The sequence below is a fragment of the Microtus pennsylvanicus genome, chromosome 6 (assembly GCF_037038515.1).
Source record: "Microtus pennsylvanicus isolate mMicPen1 chromosome 6, mMicPen1.hap1, whole genome shotgun sequence".
Taxonomy (NCBI): Eukaryota; Metazoa; Chordata; class Mammalia; order Rodentia; family Cricetidae; genus Microtus; species Microtus pennsylvanicus.
In genome coordinates this window covers 109,817,151-109,837,245 of record NC_134584.1, presented here as the reverse complement: position 1 = coordinate 109,837,245, position 20,095 = coordinate 109,817,151, and the positions used below count along the sequence as shown (strand labels likewise).

At 49.0% G+C, this 20,095-nt stretch overlaps 1 protein-coding gene across 1 annotated transcript in view; it reads left to right on the top strand.

Moving 5' to 3' along the window:
• Pmfbp1 (polyamine modulated factor 1 binding protein 1) overlaps positions 1 to 20,095 on the top strand; it is a 43,651-nt gene that overhangs the window by 21,238 nt on the left and 2,318 nt on the right. The window contains exons 5-18 of the mRNA XM_075977385.1: positions 3,393 to 3,563; positions 3,854 to 3,964; positions 6,187 to 6,313; positions 6,398 to 6,555; positions 7,805 to 8,045; positions 10,111 to 10,300; positions 10,429 to 10,582; positions 11,550 to 11,717; positions 12,021 to 12,158; positions 16,272 to 16,436; positions 16,951 to 17,118; positions 17,403 to 17,570; positions 18,277 to 18,377; positions 18,802 to 18,876. Of these exons, the coding sequence (XP_075833500.1) occupies positions 3,393 to 3,563; positions 3,854 to 3,964; positions 6,187 to 6,313; positions 6,398 to 6,555; positions 7,805 to 8,045; positions 10,111 to 10,300; positions 10,429 to 10,582; positions 11,550 to 11,717; positions 12,021 to 12,158; positions 16,272 to 16,436; positions 16,951 to 17,118; positions 17,403 to 17,570; positions 18,277 to 18,377; positions 18,802 to 18,876 (2,135 nt within the window). The remainder of the gene's footprint in view (positions 1 to 3,392; positions 3,564 to 3,853; positions 3,965 to 6,186; positions 6,314 to 6,397; positions 6,556 to 7,804; positions 8,046 to 10,110; positions 10,301 to 10,428; positions 10,583 to 11,549; positions 11,718 to 12,020; positions 12,159 to 16,271; positions 16,437 to 16,950; positions 17,119 to 17,402; positions 17,571 to 18,276; positions 18,378 to 18,801; positions 18,877 to 20,095) is intronic.

Below are 20,095 nucleotides of genomic sequence, written 5' to 3'. Positions count from 1 at the left end.
ATAACTGTTTATATCCTTGCCAGACTTGATGGCACATGCTTATAATCCCAACACTTGAGAGGCTGAGGCAGGGGGATTGCAAATTCAAGACCAACCAGGAATACAGGGAAAATTCAAAATCAGCATGGGCTAGACCTGTCCTTTAGTGAAATAGGTAATATTTTCTCATATTAATAAATTTCCATATATTAATAATCCTTGTGTTCCTGAAATAAACTCTACTCGATTATAATGCCACTTTAAAAACTGTTTTATTATTAAATTTAAAGAAGCAAGGTTAATTTGACAGTTTAAATTTCTGTCTGTCTATCTATCTATCTTTATTTTTTCCTGGGAGTCACCCAGGACTTCGCACAGACTAGGCAAGAGCCCTACACCTGACTAGACCCCAGCCCCGTGTTCTCATCTCATACTGACATCTGACTTATGCATCCTAAGATGAGGGAGGAAACTCTCCAGGTTTTTTTAAAGCTTTGGAGCAGTTCGTATCACATAGGGAAATATCTTTTCTCTGAGATGACAAATGGCTCCAATGTTTGCACATCCTTGCCGAGCCTCGCACCTCACCTGGTCCCCATCCTCATACTTCCCTTTGTGATCCAATAATTTCTTCTTAATGCATTCAAAAACGGTCATCAGTGGCAAGCTTTCTCAATATTTTCATGTCTATCCAAGGATCTTTCGGACATAATCCTGAATGCTAGTCAGCTGGATGTACAAACTAACAAATCGTCTTCCCTGGGGTCTCTGAAGGCCTTGCTGTGTTGCTTTGTACTGCTCAGTACCAAAGTCTGTGATCTCAATCTCTGTCTTATGTCTCATAGGTCATAGGTCATCTCTTTTCCCTGACTCAGGGTGGCGGGGACAGGCTGAAGATGTTTTAGTTTAGTCTTTATCACACCTCTCAATGCTTAATGTACTCTTCATCTGGAGAGCTATATTCAGGGAGTTATTCTTTTATGACTTTTAAATCAATTTCCATTTTTATCCTATAGAATTAAGATGATATTAGAACCTGTAGCTATTTTCTTGCTGTCTCCTTTTTCTATTATGTTTCCCAATCTTTTGCCTCCTGTGTGCTAAATTATTTACATAAGCATCATCTGTGACCAATTCTGGGTTGCTGACTAACCTTTCTCCAGCAACTTTCAAGTTCAATGAACGTGAACTATTTCTAAAATTAGCTTGCTTCAGGAGTTAGGGATTAGGGAGAACAGTCTATTGGGGCCGAGATCCACCCTGGAACTCCGAGCTAGTTTAACTATGTGCCTCAGTTCCCTGTAACAAGTCTTTGTCTGTCCATCCAGCCCCCAATAATGACATGGAGACTTCTAATTAATTATGAAAGCTCAGCCTAGAGCTCAGGCTTGTTTTTAACTAGCTCTTATAACTTAAATTAACCCATTTATATTAATCTATGCTATGCCACGTGTCTCATGGCTGTTACCTCTCCTCCTGCATATCCTGCTTTCTCTGCATCTCCTGGCATCTCCACCTTTCTTCTTCCCAGAGTCCTCGCTGTCCCTGGAAGTCCCACCTATACCTCCTGCCTAGCTATTGGCCAGTCAGCTCTTTATTACACCAATCACAGCAATATATTCGCACAGGGTACAAATACCCCACAACAGTGCCCCCCATTACTACTGCAGACATTACAACTACAGCTGGATAGCAAACTTCATGCAACTTCAGCTGTCTACGGAAAACTTTTAGATCTAGTGGCGCTGCGGAGGTGGCTCTGTCAGGAAAGCCCTTGGACTTGAGTTTGATCCCCAGAACCCACGTAAAAACGCTGAGTGTGGTGGTGCATGCTTGCAATCTGAGCATGGGGAACTGGAGAGAGGAAGATCCCTGGGGCTCACTGGCCAGCCAGTCTAGCCTAATTGGTGAGTTCCAGGCCAATGAGACACCCTGTCTCAAAGGAGGGGGAAAGTGTCCCTAAAGATGATTCATGGGTTTTCCCCTGGCATCCATATACACCGGCATGCACGTTCACACACACTAAAAACATCTTGGCAAAACATATTTCAGTTTGGGCCGTGAACTACAGTACCAATACTAGAAATTTAATCTACACACTTGCCAAAACAGGCACTCAAAGACTGATGTGCAAAAGTATTCAGCTTCTATTTTAGAAAAAAAAGAAACATAAATATACTATATGCCCATCAACAAGAGATTGAATAAATGCATTTTAAAACAATTAGAAAGGACAAGGTAGAATAGGAGAACTTATACCATGAGTAAATCTTAAGACATCTTAGGTTTCAAAATCCATTTTAGTCCAACATAACTCATTATCCTATAGATTTGTTTATAACATAAGTGTAGAAATAATGTCTTAGAAGTGTGTGCACTGTTTGTCCTCTCTATAAAGAGAGGGCACAGGACTACAGGTAGTAGTCAAAGAAAAATATACTTGCCTACAATGTCACATGCTTTTTTAAAGAGACGACAGACACAAATACTTCTGTTATTTGAAACTAATTTTGAGAACAAGACAGACTAGGAGGAAAGGACTCAGGAAAGGTTTATCCTACAAGCATGATGAGAAGGGTTTGAGTCCTAGGAGCCACATTAAAATGTCAAGTTTGGCTGGGTGGCAGTGGTGCACACCTTTAATCCCAGCATTCAGGAGACAGGGGCAGGTGGATCTCTGTGACTTTGAGACCGGCCTAGTCTACAAGAGCTAGTTCCAGGACAGGCTCCAAAGCTACAGAAAAACCCTGTCTCAAAAAACAAAACAAAACAAAAAATGTCAAGCTTGAAGGCACTCTTGGAAACCCCGCATCGAGGAAATAAAGACGAAAAAAATCCCTGGGGCTTGCTGGTCAACCAGTCTGGCCAGATCCGTGAGTTCCAGGTTCAATAGGAAAGTCTGTCTCCAAAAATAAACCAGAGAATGATTGAGGGAGAGACCCAATGTTGACCTCTGGTTCCCACACACACTAGTCATGAGCACACACGCGCGCGCGCGCACACACACACACACACAGATCTACAAATAATTGTGGAAAATATCCTTGACAAACTGTCAAATGAGGACAATCATTACCACTGTGCGCAGCCGCACTCTCGTATGTAAAAGGACACAAGTTGGGTTAGACACGCACACACAGATATGCCTCGCATGCCACTTCACAGCTCCTGAAAACACTGGTAGCACAGGATGTCACAGAAGAGGTACCTGAGTCATGAGGAGTACAGAGTTATGCTCTTGAGAACCACCAGGGACTTCATCTTGTATCTGTGCTGGCTGATGGTTTCCTTCTGTTAAGGACGTCCTGCTAACTGAAGGCGAACACACACTTTTAGAACACGAGTCTAGTAAGACTCTAACATTGACTCGCAAAGTACAAACAAAACCAACCCATCCTTTTTGAATGTCCCAGGAGCCTGAGAACAAGGGCGACCACTCGAAGGTACGCATCTACACTTCTCCGTGCATGATTCAAGAGCATCAGGAGACCCTAAAGCGACTGTCTGAAGTTTGGCAAAAGGTTTCTGAGCAGGATGACCTCATCCAGGAGCTTCGGAATAAACTGGCCTGCAGCAACGCTTTGGTACGTGTCTCTCTTTAGAACGTTAGCCTAACAGACTCCCCGTGGAGCCACGAAAAAGGGAGTCAACTAAATTTGCCTTAGACAGCCTGACGTAAGCCTGAGAGCTCAATTCTTTCTTCTCCATCCCGACCCGTGGGAAGGGTACAGTGAATTATAGAAATATACCACCAGCCCATGCTGCAGAGAGGAACCCACTGCAATAGTAGTGTGTGTGTGTGTGTGTGTGTGTGTGTGTGTGTGTGTGTGTGTGTTATTGATTGCTCACCCTGATTGACCATGACCACTTGCAGGTTCTAGAGCGTGAGGAGGCTTTGATAAAATTACAAGCTGACTTCGCTTCCTACACAGCCACCCACAGGCATCCCCCTACCTCCTCAGAAGATTGCGAGGACATCAAAAAGGTGACACGCCTTTGCTTCTCTGTGGGATTACACTAAGGGGGCTTGTTTCTGGATTTCTGTGATTATTTTTATCTCGATACCATAGTGTGTAAGTGTTCTGTATTTGTGTGACCTCGGCCAGCCTTGCCAAAGGATACTACTGTGTATAGCATATTCCAGCCCCAAAGACTGCGGCAGCGTTAGATAGACCGTGGAACTTCATCCACCTTCTCGTCCACTTCTAATGTTACATCCAAGCAAGACAGTACTCCTGTTGGCCTGAAAGACTCGGAAAGACTCTGCAAACATCTATGACCTGTCTTGAATTGAAAAGAACAAACATGGGGAAAATTATCAGTAAAACTCATTCATTTTTTTAATTCTATAACTTTGAAGCAGTATCAAAACTTGGCCTAGAGAAATGATTCAGCAGTTAAAAGCACCCAAGTTGCAAAGGCCCTCAGTGTAGTTCCCAGCACCCATATCAGGTAGCTCACAACCTCCATTAACTTCAGCTCTAGAAGTATCGGGCACTTCCGTCCTCCATGGGCAATGGCACTCACAAACACCCACACACAAACCCAAATACATGCACATAGAATATTTTTAAGAGCGGTGTCTCAAGTTGTTTCTTATAATAAATAAGCAGGTAAGCCATGTCAGCAAATAACGGGTTTTGGTAAACCGATAGTCAAAACACAGGCCCCACAGACGAGCTCTTGAGTCTGCCATGCCTCAGCATGAGGCCTGTGATAAGCAGCCTCGCTAGCACACTGTGGAGAAGGTAACGCAAGCCTGCCTGGGTCTGCCTGGAGAGGAGGTGTGTAGCGGGAACAGAGAATGAGCCAAGAAAGGAAAAAACAGACCTTAAGTTCTCCAAGGGGACCTCTAATGTGGGCAGGCAGACTCTTCAGGACTTTCCAGAAAGTCAGGTGACTGTGGCATGGATACTGAACCTTGACCATCTTCCTTGGAACTACGAATGCCGTCACTGTTTGTCTAAGTGGTGGTGACCACACCATCTGTAGTGTGATAAGACTTTCCTGTGGAGACACACATACATCTACTCGCCCCAGATAGGGAACCCACGACAGGCCAAATACAGACACCACCAAAGTCCAACTTGGTGAACCAATGAGTTGTATTGGGGTTACTTACAGGAATGTTGGGGGGGGGGCGCGGCTGGGTTTGATCCCTAGCACTCATATGACTGGATATGGAGTTACATGTTTGATCCCAGAGCTGGGAAGGTGGAGAAAGGCTGATCCTGCAAGCCAGTCTAGCCAAGTGGGTGAAGCTCAGTGAGAGACCCTGCCTCAAAAAATAAGGTGGAGAATGATTGAGGAAGACACCCAAAATCGAACTCAGGCACACATACACATATACAAACACCCATGTGCATATGTGTATACATGCACAGTAAACAAATGGGAAGCAAGAAGAGGAGGGAGGGAGGGAGGGACAGAGGGAGAGAGGGAGGAAAGAAGAAAGGAAGAGAGGAAGGGAGGGAGGGAGAGAGGAAGGGAAGAAGGGAAGAAGAAAGGGAGGGAGAGAGAAAGGGAGAGAGGAGGGAAGAAGGGAAGAAGAGAGGGAGGGAGGGAGAGAGGGAGAGAGGAAGGAAGGAAAGATGGAAGGGAGGGAGGAAGGGAGATAGGAGTGAAGGAGGGATGGAGAAAGGGAGGGAGGGAAGAGAGGAAGAAGGAAGGAAAGATGGAAGGGAGGGAGGGAGAGGGAGGGAGGGAGGGAAAGAAGGAAGTTAGGGAGGGAGGGAAGGAAGGAGGGAGGGAAGGAAAGAAGTTAGGGAGGGAGGGAGGGAGGGAGGGAGAGAGGGAAGGAAGGAAGGAAAGAAGTTAGGGAGGGAGGGGAGGGAGGGAGGGAGGGAGGGAGGGAGGGAAGGAAGGAAGGAAAGAAGTTAGGGAGGGAGGGAGGGAGGGAAGGAGGGAGGGAGGGAAGGAAAGAAGTTAGGGAGGGAGGGAGGGAGGGAGGGAGGGAAGGAAGGAAGGAAAGAAGTTAGGGAGGGAGGGAGGGGGGGAGGGAGGGAGGGAGGGAGGGAGGGAAGGAAGGAAAGAAGTTAGGGAGGGAGGGAGGGGGGGAGGGAGGGAGGGGAGGAGGGAGGGAGGGGGAGGGAGGGGGAGGGAGGGAGGGGGGAGGGAGGGAGGGAGGGAGGGAGGGAGGGAGGGAGGGAGGGAGGGAGGGAGGTTCCTTTGTGCTCTCACCCTTCTCTTCTGCCTTCCAACCCTCAGATCCTGAAGCACCTGCAGGAGCAGAAAGACAGCCAGTGTCTGCACGTGGAGGAGTACCAGAACCTCGTCAAGGACCTGCGCATGGAGCTGGAAGCCGTGTCAGAGCAGAAGAAGAACATCATGAAGGGTAAAGGGGGACCACGAGCCACGGCTGTGGAGCAGGAGAGCACCCGCCTCTGGTGGCTAAGCGGTGTTTTCTTCCCCACGTCAGACATGATGAGGCTGGAGCTGGAGCTACACGGGCTGCGGGATGAGGCATCAGCCCACATCGAGAGGAAGGACAAGGAGACTGCCATCCTGCAGCAACGGATGCAGGAGCTGCAGCAGCAGTATACAGAGACACAGAAGCTGGCCCTGAAGAAGGACAAGGTGAGCTAGTACTCCCTGGGTCTCGGTTGGAACAGCCAAGGAGGTCTGGACAAGAGCGTCTCTGCCTACTGTGGCTGCCATGTTGTAGCCCATGACGTCTACAGTGGCTATTAGAGACATGTTCCTGGAAAAGCCTAGAACCAGAGCCGAGAACAGGAAGATGGTCAAACCAGTGTAAGCCTTTATGGGCAGCACCATCCAAACCCTGGACTCTCCTCAGTGCTACTAAAGATAAAACAGTTAGTTTACAGGCATTAAAATCTCTTGTTTTAAAATAAGGCCGAAGCCCACCAGGCATAATAGAAACATCTAGAAAAGTGGAGCATTCCTGGGCAGTGGTGGCTCATATCTTTAATCCCAGCACTTGGGAGGCAGAGGCAGGCAGATCTCAATGAGTTCGAGGCCAACCTGGTCTGCAAAGCAAGTTCCAGGACAGCCAGGGTTGTTACACAGAGAAACCCTATCTCGAAGATCAAAAAGAAAGGAAAGAAGAAAAGAAAGGGGAGCAACAAAAAGCAAGGATTCTATAGGCGCCCGGCTTTGTCCTCGGTGTGTGCATTCCACACTCTTGAGTACCAATGATATGCCGATCATCATTCTACGCATTAAGACACATTCCACAAAACACACAGCAGCCCCATCCTCACAGGGGAGGGGGTGGTGACATAAATAACCTGTGACCCTGATAGAGTGGAGATGGAAAAGGACAAATTCCTGAAATAGCTTGGTGACTGGGTTGTGTGAACGGCCTCCCTGATCAGGTGACCCTGGGCAGAGATTTGAACGCAGTACGAGAACCACCAGGCTGGTCCCACGGTCTATCGGCTAACACTCAGAGAGAGCTGAAGGCAGAGATCTTGAGGAAGAACAGTCCAGGCTGAGGGCACAGCAAGACCCTCCAGATGCAGGAGGCGAACTGAAGAGAGACAGGTCTGGGCTCCTGGACACCAGGCCAGACAGGTAGTCGATGTAGGACCAGATCGTGAGCCTCCTGAGACGGGGCTGTAAAGACTTGAGCCTTTTGCTAAGTAAGGCCAAAGCCAGCAGAGGGTTTTGGACACAGACAGCTCTGGCTTGCACTCTGAAAGGTCCTCTCTGGCTGCTGTCGTGACACTAGCCTGAGGGAACCCAGGAACCCATCATGGGTGCAAAAGGCACAGGTAGAATTGGGCTATCCCAGCCGGGCAGGCCAGCAGCTCAGCTGTAGTGCTTAGGCCTCTCCCAGCATCCCTTCCTCTGACATCCACAGTTGCTCCAAGACAAGGACGAGAGGTTGCACGAGCTGGAGAAGAAACTGGCACATGTGCAGAACACTTTCATGGAGAAAGAGGCGGAGCTGGAGAAGCTGCAGCGCGCAATAAAAGACCTCGAGACAAATCTGCAAGAGGCCAGGCAGGGCACATCCAAAGTGGATTGTGAGGCCCTGCGGTCCGAGGTTCAGAAACTGAAGGACACTCTGGAGGAGACCAAAGAGCAAGCAAAGCTGGCTGGTGAGACTCGGGGTGCCCTGCCCGCCACACTTCCAACCCTGTCTCCACAAGGAGCCACATCCACCATCTTACTCCATACACCCTGACTTCATCTCCATCCCAGCAGTTCCCTCAACTCTCCAGAGCCCCCAAACTCACAGCCTCTCCAAAGCCCCTGCTAACAGCCTCCTGCTCCCATCAGTCCCTCAGCGGCCTTAGACGAATGCCCCAGTCCACCCAGACAGCAGAGAGGACAGGGCCCATGAGACGCTTCCTGGAGCCATATTTTGACTCTGTCTTCTCCAGGCCCTTCACCCCACGTTTGGTTTTTCCTTCCCTGTCTTTCAATCCCACCCCCTCCTTTCTGCTTCCAAACACAGCCTGTTCTGTAGCCCATGCTGGGATGGGAACTTGTCCTCACCTCTCTGAGGAGATGGCTTTCTCAGCTCACCAATCTCTTCTCAGGGTTCAATCTCTTCAGCAGGGTTCCTTCAGGGATGATGATAATATCCTTAACTTGGTTGGTAGTTACACAGCTTCGTGAGCTCACTAAAACCCACTGTGTTCACCACTCTAAAGAGGTCAATATAAGAAGATCGGCAGGTTGGCTCCCCCCCCCCCAGCTCTGTCCTGACAACGTTAGCCACCCACCCTCAGTCCTCAGCTTTGTAGACTTGGGCCCTCAGTCCAACACAGACCTCACAGTTGATTCCTTTCCTCTGGGCTCTGACCAGCCATCCACCCCTCAAGCATTGTCCCCACCCCTCTCCTCCCTCCCATGTTCTCGTTCTCGTTCCTCAGTGAGCTTCCTCCTCCTGTAGCTACCTTAGAGTCCCCTCGGTAGCTTCCTGCCTTGGAAGAACAGCCTTCCTTCATTCCTCCGTATCATCCTCTCAGCTTTTCCCAAAATGGAAGTGCTCGTGTGTGTGTGTGTGTGTGTGTGTGTGTGTGTGTGTGTGTGTGTGTAATCTTCCTGTCTCTTTTTACAAAATGTCTGATGTATGGTCACTTCTTCCGTGATGCTATCTTTCTTTCGGTATACCAGAATAGGACACTTCAAGGAAGGGATGAGAGAACAGAGTTGAAAGAATGCCTGTGGGGTGAGGAGACACACTCCACCAAAAACGACCCCTAATGACAGCAGGGCATCTTCCCTCAGTGGAGGCAGGGGGATGAAAGGCTACCGCTGGAGGTTATCTCTGATTGGATGTTTTTGTTTGTTTGAGACAGTGTAGCTCTGGCTGGTCTGGAACTCACTATGTACACCAGGGTGATCCCGTGGAGCACTTCCTGTTTCTGCCTCCAAAATACACCACCATATCCAAATTGCATTGTGGTTTTTCCAATGTTCTCTTTCCCTTACATGGGTCTCTGCTTACTGCTTCAAGTCTAAACATTCCTCCCATGCTGTCAATCTTCTGAGCCCTCTCTGATCTACCTTCTTGCTCAGCTGCAGCCTACCATCCCCCCACTTTCCATCCCAACTCAGCTGACCTCCTCCCATCCTTCACCCACATGCTCTTTCCACGTTGCCCCTGCACGTCTGTTCCAATGAGCCCTCCCCGAAACACATTCCTCCTCCTTCTAAGGCTGAGTCAGCTTCTCTCCGTCTTCACAAGTCCACCCACAGCTCTCACGGCTGAGTTCGTGGGCAGCATGAGCTCAGCACTGCAGCATTCTCAGGCCAGGATGGAGCTTGGTGGTAGAGCATGTGCTTTGCCTGTGCTTGGTCCCTGGCACCAAAACATAAATCAATCAATAACATTTCAGTGTTCTCTATAATGGATGGGTAATCATAGAGTTCACCAGACTAAACTCCTTGAGGACTGGGATTTGTCCCTACTGACAGAATTAGTCGGAGGTGCTGAATGATTGCTACCAATTTATTTAATTTTAGCCAGGAAGGAATCCAAGGCTGAAGGGCAGTTAAAGACAGAGCTCCTTCAGACCTATGCTGGCATTGGGAGAGGCGAGGGCAGGCTAGGAACGGAAGACTATCACAGAATAAAAGGCTTAATCTCTAGTGAGTCCTGACTGAGAGTCCCATGGGCTGCCTATCACACGGAACTTTCCTTGGCTTCTTCAGATCAGAACCTCGCCCAGTGTAAGGAGGAAGCACAGCAGGCTAGTAGCAACCTAGAGGATGCTCATCGGAAAATCGAGAACTGCCTTCTCCTGGACAAGAAGAAGGCGAACGTCATCAAGGATCTGCAGGGTCAGCTGCAGAAGCTGCAAGAGGAGGCTGAAGCAGCTGAAAAGGAGAGAGTAGGCAACAGGTACCCCCAGCCCCATCCCTGGACCCCAGATTGGCAGCGGCCCAGAATGAGATAGTCCCCAGGGAGGGACCGTCTCTGCAATCCATCAACACAGGCCCTGAAGCTGGTCCTGTGCTCACCCTGCTCAGGAAACGGATAGAGGAGCTGACCTCGGAACTCTACGAGAGCCAGCGGCGGCTGACAAATTCCGACAATGAGAAGATGCTGCTCAAGAAGACGCTAAACGAGAGCGAACAAAAAATAATCAACTTGATGGAAGCCGCCAAAATCGCTGAGCAAAAGGTAAGAGAGCGCGCAGACAGCTACTACCGCTATCTGGCCTGCCTGAGGCCAAGGAGGCCAGTCTCTATTAACTTCCCAGAACTTGTGATAGACTGTTACACCAGCCACTCAGGACCAGTTCCCATGACCGGTCATAAGCATGTTCAAGGATTAGGCTTAAAAACACCCAGAGGACGATGTAAGTTGTTGTATTACTTGCTTTTCTATTGCTACAATAAAACACCACAACCAAGGAAACCTATAGAAGAAAGAGTTTATTTGGGCTTACCTTGCAGAGGGTTCGAGTCCATCAGAGGGGCAGGGGCGGGAATTGGCAGGCGTGCCGGCTAGAACAGGATGCTGTGAAGTTATATCTTGAACCATAAGCCCAAAGCAGGATTAGGACAAGGCCTTAAATTCTTAAAGCTCGGTCACTAGTGACATACTCCCCTCAGCAAGGCCACACCTCCTAACCTCCACCCCACCCCAAACAGTGCCAACTGCTGGGGACGAGGTGTTCAAATGCAGGAGCCTATGAGGGACATTCTCCTTCAAACCGCTGTTGGTTCATTCATGTGTTTGTTTGCAGTCAATGCTTGCCCACTGACCTGTGTCCCCAGCCTCTACTGCTCTTCTGAAGACCGAGGGGCCATCCTTGTCCATCCGTTGACAGTCTTTGATCTCTCACGTATTCCCGTAGTGTTCTTCTAAGATTTACTTTATTCCAAGAGGTTTTTATGTCAAGAGTTGACCTAGAGGGCAAGAAAGTCGACATTATAGGAACTGGGCCCATACATTGGTTTAGTTAAAGAATTAAACAGAGTATTAAAGCAAACATTCCCCCCCGAGTGTGCTGGGGGGTGGGGGTGCTAAGAAATAACCCTCACGTTTGTTTCCACCCTTCCTGGGTAGAACTGTCTGGATTTCTTTTCCCATGTACAGTAGGGTAGGAGTGTCTTGCAGCCTGGCCTTTTTCCTCCCCCCTCAGCAAAGAGAGCTAACAAACACCAAGAACAAGCTGGAAGAGGAACTTCAGGAGATAAAAGGGTTGCTGGAGGAGAAACGGGAACAACTGAAAAGGAGCAAGGAACTGGAAAAGGCCCTGGAGGGAGAAATTGAGGCTCTTCGACAGGAAGCAAAAAAGAAAGAAAAGATGGTGAGAGGGTGGGACCTGGAGAGCTCAGGCTGTGAATCCCGAGCTGAGAAGGTGAAAGGCAGCCTGGGGGCTCAGGAGAGGAGGGAGAGAAGGGAGACAGACAGTGGGGAGGGTGAAGAGGCCTGAGGAGGAAGAGGAGGAGGAGGAGGAGGAGGAGGAGGAGGAGGAGGAGGAGGAGGAGGAGGAGGAGGAGGAGGAGGAGGAGGAGGAGGAGGAAAGGTGAGGGGCAGGAAGGACAGGAGGCTCAAGTTAACCCCCTGCTCTGGCGGTGGGGGTGGGCTTCACTGTTTAATGGGAGAGCAGGCCAAAGAGCGGGTGAGGAAGCTGGAGGAAGAGAAGGAGAATCTGCAGACGGAGCTCAGTTCCTGTTCCTCACACCTGGAGTCCACCATCAACAAATACAACAACTCCCAGAAAGTCATCCAGGACCTCAATGTAGAGGTGAGTAGACAGCAACCCCAAAGAAGGGCCCTGACTTCGCATCTCGGGCTTGGCTGCCTGTGCACGCCCGAGGCCCTGCAGCTCGTCTCTGTCCTGTAATGGGTGGGAGATGGCTGCAGACCCTGAGGGGAAAAACTTTTTCTTCCTTAAGTAACAGGTTTCATTTCGTACTGGGGGAGCCCCCACCCCAAACTCCTGGAAAGTTCCGCCAAGTCTTTCCGCATTAGAAATTAGACAAAGAACTGAGTGAATTAATTGTTTGGAACCCCTTGAGAGGGAATATTCTCAAAACTAACTGCAAGTCACAGAAGGTGCTAGGAGAGGGTCATTTCGGTCCATCATTATGCTGATGAAAGTCACGGGGCTGGAATGTTCTAGGAACCACTCTGGAATTCAGCCATTCTCTTTACACACCTTCCTTCTGCTTTCCTCTTAACGAAGTATGCGTCACTGTGATCCCCATTTACAAAGGGAAGAAAGGCCGAATCCCAGGGCCACTAATTAGTAAGCGGCAGGACGAACCAGTGTTTGAACCTGGATCATCCAACTCTAAAGCCTGTCCTTTTTTTCCAGCACAAACCGTGATGCTTTCCCCAGTGGAATATATTATACCTTTCTGGACAAGAAAAAATAATATATATATATATATATAGTGCTTAGAAGACAAGTCTCTTGAGCTACGAATGAAAACCCAGGCACCCCTTAATCTTTCATAATACAAAAAGATCTGAAATCCTATGACTATTCAAAGCTTAAGATGAGCTTTCCCAACAGCACTCTGGGCCCCGCTGTGGTGGCAGACAAATGACAACTCTGAGCTGACCACATGGGACATCTTGCCATTGAGAGCTGAGGAACTAACTGACTTTGTACTTTTAATTAATATTGACTAATTTTAAGTTCAGACGGCACAGGTCTCGAGTACTGGCCTTCTCAGAGTTTTGTCCCCTGGAGTGGCGAACCGTGAGGTCTCAGTCATTCCGCTCCCTGAGAACCCTCCGTCCATCGAAGGAACGCTGTTAAGTGTTCTGTATGAGCCTGGTGGCAGAAATTAGCAGTGATGATTTAGAAGCAAGAGCACCAATACTGGAATTCCTTTGCCCAGATAGTAAGAAAGATTTGGTTTTTTGTTGTTTTTTTTTTAGAGTGTAAACATATTCAACTTCTTAATGTTCAACTTTTTAAAAAGCATTTCCCATACACACTGAATCAATTGAAATAGCTATTAGAAAAAGGCTGAGGTTTGCTTTCTGAACATGTGCTTCCTTTAGCCAATATTCCATATTTTATTTTCAATTTTTTGCTATTTGAAGATAAAGAAATAGATAGAAAACTTTCCCGTTTACTTGATTATATCACATTCCCACTGTATTTTATTATTTTTAATATTAATGCAGAACCTCATCCATTTGAATATATTAATTTTCTGTTTGAACATCTTAGTAATTTTACTTATAAGTTGTAATAGTCTCTCAGTTTATTTTCACAAGGTGTGTGTTTGTGTATGTGTGTGTGTATACAGTGTTAGGAATCAAGCCCCAGGCCTTTTACATGCTGGGCTTGTCAACTTTGAGTCAGGGTCTCACTATAGAGTGCAGACTATCCTCAAACTCCTGGAGTTTATGAGTTACTTTTAGTAGATAAGTCATTTGTAAATAACAAGGTTCCTAAACATTTCTTTGTAATATCTAGTCTTGTTTTATTTTTCTTGCCTTGTCACATTGGACAGTATCTCCAGTATGAGGATGGACAGCTGCGGTAGTACACATCTTGTTCTTTTCTGTTAATGTAATGCGTCTGCTTCAGCACAATGTGCCCTCTGGGCTTCTTCTACCTCTATCTCTAGTTCCTTCAGTTTCTCAGGTACTAAGAGCTTTGTCAGTTCAGTACAGGGTGTTGAATTCCAACAGGAGCCTAAGGTTTTTTTTTCTGTTAAAATAATAATGCCATCTTTCTCCATCATACAATGGTAAATGTAATCATAATTTTGGCTCATCTCTGTGTTTCTAGTTGGAGTCCTGGTTGTGTATCAGGTACCTCTCTGTTAAATACATCCTTAAAGTAATCTCGGGAGTGAAATCAAACCAGTGCCACTGGAATCTATTGATAAAAACCATTGGTATAGGATAAGGGCTGGAGAGATAAGTAGAGGAAGAAGACTTCATGGCCTCTGTTAAAATTGAGTTGGATTTAAAGAACAATGAAAGGCTACTGACAGAATTTCCTCAGAGACAAGACACATGAGACTCTGACTAGTGTGTGGGCCGGGGAGGGGTAAGCGTAGATGTGAGGAGACCACTTGGGAGGATGTGCAGGTTATTAGGTTGTCTCTGGGGAAGACTGGCTGAAGTACTGACTATGGGAAGAAGCAAGGAATCGAGGATGGCTTAGAGGCCACACATTCTGAAGGTTATCCTTCCGCTTCCAGACTTAGAAACAGATCTCTGTCCCAGGCTTCAGATCTACAAGGAGAAGCCTCACTTTACTCTTAATGATTCCCAACCGTACGCAGGCACCCAGCACAAAGCCTCTCCACAGGCATCGTCTCATCTGGCCATCGCCAACACTGTGTGAAAGAACCTCAGAGGAGAAAGGCCTGAGGCGCGAGAAATAAGTGGCAGAACCTGGACCTCAAGCCGGATTTGTGACCGCATCTCCACTGCCTTTAACCACCCAGTATGCTCACTGCCAAGGCTAAGACGCAGAGTTGTTTTAAACACACTGCTGCCTGAGTTGAGTGCAGCAGAGCCCCTTGAACCACACAATATTTGAATCTCTAAACAGACAATGTAACTTTACATTCCACCACTGACTTAACATTTCTTCTATGACTGTTGTGTGGCTGCTGTGTGTTGTGCCCGACGGGACAGCAACAGGAGGAAGAGGTGACTTCCTCTGTAGAGCGCACACAGGGCTGGGTCAGAGACTTGCTGTGTCACGCCCGCCTCGACCGGCAAGGATGATGCAACACTGGAGCTCTTCCTGCTAGCAGTTTATTCAGGACCTTGTCTCTCTTTTTTTCTCTCTCTCTCAGGGCAAACCTCTCCCAGCCCTTAAAAAGGCACGGGCCGCCAACCCCGGATTGCCAGGTGGGCACTGCCCATAGGTTCATGCATATGCAAGCAGCTGACAATCATTGCGTGATAATAGCATAAGTCAGGTCTTAGCCAATATTCGGAGCTGATTATCACAGAAAGCGCTCGCTTTCGGGATCGCGGAGGGCGGGAGCCAGCACCATCAGGTGTGGCTCCATGCAGCTCTCTACAATGCTGTATCGTATCCATCAGCCTGGTGTTGGTTCTAGTGTGTGTACAGGTGCACACATGTGTCCGTGGACGTGGGGATGCGTGCATGTGGAGACCAAAGGACAGCTTTCAGCTCTACTCCTCAGGGGTCGTCTGTCTCTAGTTCTCTTTCTGAGACAGGGTCCCCCAGTGGTTTAAAGATCACCAAATAGGCTAGTCTGCTTTGCGTCCCGGAGATGCACCTGTCTCTACCTCTCCGGCACTGGGGTTAATTGTAAGAGCACACTGCCACGCCCAGCATCTTTTTTTAAAGCCTATGTATATGTATGTATGGTTTACCTACATGTATGTCTATGTACCACATGTATGCAATGCCTGTGGAGGCCAGGAGAAGATATCAGATCTCCCAGGACTGGATGACCATGTGAGTAATGGGAATTGAACCCAGGTCTCCCGAAAGAGCAGCCAGTACTCTTAACCACTGAGCTATTTCTCCAGCTCCGAGACTCATCTTTCTTAAGTAGGTTCTAGGAACCTAACTCAAGTCCTCACAAGCTCTGTGTGGACTGGGCTACCTCCCTGGCCCAGACTGACATCTTTGTATCTGTGAAACATATTCCGTGAAGTTAGCATGTCCCAGTGCTGCTTCTATTGGAGACATGGTACCCAGAAAGCGAAACATGGCTAGAAAGATACAGGGACGCTCAGGAAGAGCTCTGCATTTCCTCACAGTGAGATGAAGATATGAGCATGAACACAGATGCCCAGGCGCTTACGGCAGAGAGCCCAGCTCTTGTCTACTTCCTGCATGCAGTCACGCGTCTGTGGCCGGGAACAGCCTTGACAGTGATGCTCTTGTTCCCTAAAGATAGCCCGCCAGAAAGACTCCATCATGATTCTGCAGACACAGCTGGACTCAGCTATCCAGAAAGAAAAGAACTACCTCCAGAACATGGTCAGCAAAGAAACCTACGAAGAGGTTTTGCGGAAGTCGGGCGTCTGCCAAGACGACCTGACGCAAGCCCTGGAGAAGGTGAGGCCACACCCACTCTTCACCCAGGAAGTAGTCCAAGAAATTCAGGGACTCTGAGTGGGCAGAAGCCAATTCCTTACAAGACTGGCAACCCTCAGGGCTTCTCAACCCTTGCCTAGATAGGGGTGTCTGCACAATGAAGACCTCCTTCTTTGCTTTGTATGCTGCTGTCCTTGTATTGGTTGTGAGGTGGCAGAGATGGCATTGTCTAACAAGTCTTCCCACTCATGAGTGATTCGGGGACAGGGTTTGTCCCAAAGCCTGGGTTGTTGGGGAAATCCATGAATCCTCTGTAGATCAGTAGATACATGTAGAAAGAAAGGAACTGGAAGAGGGGAATAAAAACCCAGGAGGGTAGTGCAGAAAGCCAACCTGTCTCCCCCCACCCCTTTGGAACACCAGCACCATCGGGGGCAGAGGACGGGGAGGGCCTGGAACCTTCTGCTCTAAAGACTTGGCAGAGAAGGTCAACGGTCCTGGTGGCCACTCTAATGCACTCTGTCTTTGCTGGAAGCTCACTCATGCGACCGCTGAGACAAAGAGCCTGCAGCGCAACTTGCAACTGACCCAAGAGAGGAAGGCGCAGCTGGAAGATGAAATCATGGCTTATGAGGAAAGGATGAAAAAGCTCAACATGGAGTTAAAAAAGCTACAGGGCTTCCACCAGCAGAGTGAGCTAGAGGTGAGAGGCTGGGGGCGCAGGCTGTCTTCCTCTTAGAGGTCCACAAGGTCACCTTTGGCACGCAGAATTATTTAGCGCCCAACCATACCCTTTGGCTGAGAGGTTCACTCCACCTCGGCTTCTGGAATGACAGGCAGGCCAGAAGGTCGGAGCAGGGGCGCCCTCTGCTGGTCACTGGAAATAAAAGGTACAGACACTCCAAACCACACTTCCAGTGGAGAGGGTACCCTCCACCTTGCCTGAGCCCGCCCCTGCCCACTCCCTCACTTTGCACTCCCGGGCAGGTGCACACCTTTGATAAGAAACTGGAAGAGATGAGCAACCAGGTGTTGCAGTGGCAGAAGCAGCATCAGAGTGACCTCAAGATGCTGGCCGCTAAGGAGACGCAGCTCCGGGAATTCCAGGAAGAAATGGCCACCCTGAAAGAGAACCTCCTTGCAGACGAGAAGGAGGTGGGCACTGTTTGGACCCTGTCACTTGCTCTCCACCCCTCCAGACTGGGGAGTCGTTGGGGATGCCAGGAACAAGACACACACACACTATTCTGCAGGAAGCAGAATCAGGATACTTCCAGCTACCTCTCAACTCACCTATTTTCCTGTGGTTTTGTTGATAGATATTGAACAAGACTCTCAGCAAGACTTAGTCAGGTCCCTCAGCTGCCACTCACAAGCCCTAGCCCTCCCTCTCCTGGGCACATCCTGCCAGGTTTTGTCATCCAATGTGTTAAGCAGTCTTTAAGATATGCCCCCACTTCCAGCATCCCAAGAAGTGCCATTCATGAAGGCTTGAGACTTCTTAGGGTAGCCACAGAGCCCTTGTTCAAATTAAAAAGAAGCATCTCATTTTTCCCCCAATTCCTCCCTTTGTGGTGACATCAGCTCAGGATACTGTTTTAAAACAAGTCACTTCACTACCATTAGTTTGAGAACCGCCACGGTGAGCATACGGATCTACCATGTCTGTGATGAATGGCGCCCCTCAGGCGTGTCACTGCTGTGTGGAAGGAAGGTCCTGTACGTGGCAACTCTGACCTCAAATTGGGCAGCAGAATTGATTTTATTTTTTCTCTCAGAAAGAAAAATCCAGATTTCGGGGAGGGAGGTAGCCGTGGGTGTCCCCATCCCTTCCAGTCTCATTTTCTTCTTGTATGCAAAGCCATGCTGCCTGCCCCCGAGGACAATCAAAGACACCTGCAGGCTCCACTGGGACAATGACCAGATTATGTGCAACATGGAGCAGTGGGCAAAGGAGCAGAAGTGAGTGTCACCCACAACAGTAGGGGGTGTCCCCAGGCCGGGCTGAACTGAGAACCACAGTGACTAAACCACGCATGCCTGCCCAAGAACTCACCACACACAAGGGTTGGGAATCAGAGGGGTCACACTCCTCCAGGCAGGTTTGCAAAGCCTGCCACACAGGAACAGAGCCACATCAGAGGCAAGGCGTACTTCACTGAGCTATACGCTTCCTCTACCCATCCTCGCGTGGATACCTTGAACCCATTCCTTTGAAATCGTCTGAATGGGAGTCTTCAGCTGACAAGGACTCACAAGGCTCAGGGACAAAGTGATGGGGGCCAAGAAACAAGCAGAAACCCTTGCTGAGAAGGACCGGTGCCCATCGGTCAACTTCTCACCCATCTAGGGAAGAGCCATTCTTCCCCTGTGTGTTTTGTTACAGGATTGCCAATGAGAAGCTGGGAAACAAGCTGCGAGAACAGGTGAAATACATCGCCAAGCTGACCGGAGAAAAGGAGTAAGTTGTCCTCCCTGCGTTGTTGCCTCTTGGGACCACCCTGGCCGACTTACATTCTGTATGGGGACTAGCCCCTAGAACAACAGAACGATCTGGAAGGACCCTGAGACCTGAAACCGTTCCTATGCAGCACCGGTATGTCACGTGACTGTGCTGGACCGTCATTCTCTCCCTCAACAGCCACCCAGTGAGGTGATGAAACCTCCCACCTCCTTCCCCCACGCACCTGTGGTTTTCAGAGGCCAAGAGCATTGAGACAGGAGTGGGCACAGGCTGGCAGGCCGGCAGGCTGTGGGTAGGGACTAAGCGGCTATAGCTGTGGTCCGTGAATGAAGGAGCATGGAAACCATGGCTCTCTGTGGAAGAGTTTGGGGTGGGAAGTCCAGGTTAAGGGTTCCTCTGCTTCACCTGGTCCCCAGGAACCTGGGGCTCCTGTTCTCAAGAGCTCCACTCTCCCTCGTGATCCCGCTTCACCACCTGGGCAAAGGTCTGCCCACTGAGAGTGAGGCCTGGGACTACAGGAAGTCAGAGAACAGAGGTGAAGAAAGGGCTGTCCAAAGGTAGAATCTTTTAGCCAGGGCCTAGGACGGTGTTTCCCCAAGCTTTTTCCAGGGACACAGAAGCTGCCAAGTTTGGCATTCTAGGAGGGCCTGGAAAGGGCTTGCTTGTGATAACGTTGGCCAAGCAGCCGTCGCCTCAAACTTTGCTGAGAAGACTGAGGATGTCAGTGTCTCTGCACGCTGCATCCAGGTGTGGCTCCCAGGAGCCAGCTCTGCCCTGGGCTTTGACCTTATGCTGGATCAGGAGTTGAAGGAGAGAACAGAACTGTCACGTGGAGAACAAGAAACCCAGACCCGGAGCAGGCTGGGCTGTGCGGGATGTACAAGACGGAAGATACGCTGACATAGAGAGGGACAGAGAGCCAGGGAATGGAGGCCATAGCAGACCTGGCCTCCAGCCCAGAGGCACATGGACTGGGGGACCCCAGGGGAAGAGGCCGGATCTCCAGAGAAAGTGGGTGAAGGATGTGACCAGAAGAGGCTGAGGATCCAACCCGTCACATGATTGCTTCCAAAAATGGACCATGATTCTTTCTAATGGAAAAATAAAACGTTCTATGAAAATAATTAACTAAAAAAAAATAGTTGTCATAACCTTGAAAGCCCATACCCAGTAGCACAGAACACCATAAGTTCAAGGCCTGCCTGGGCTATAGATC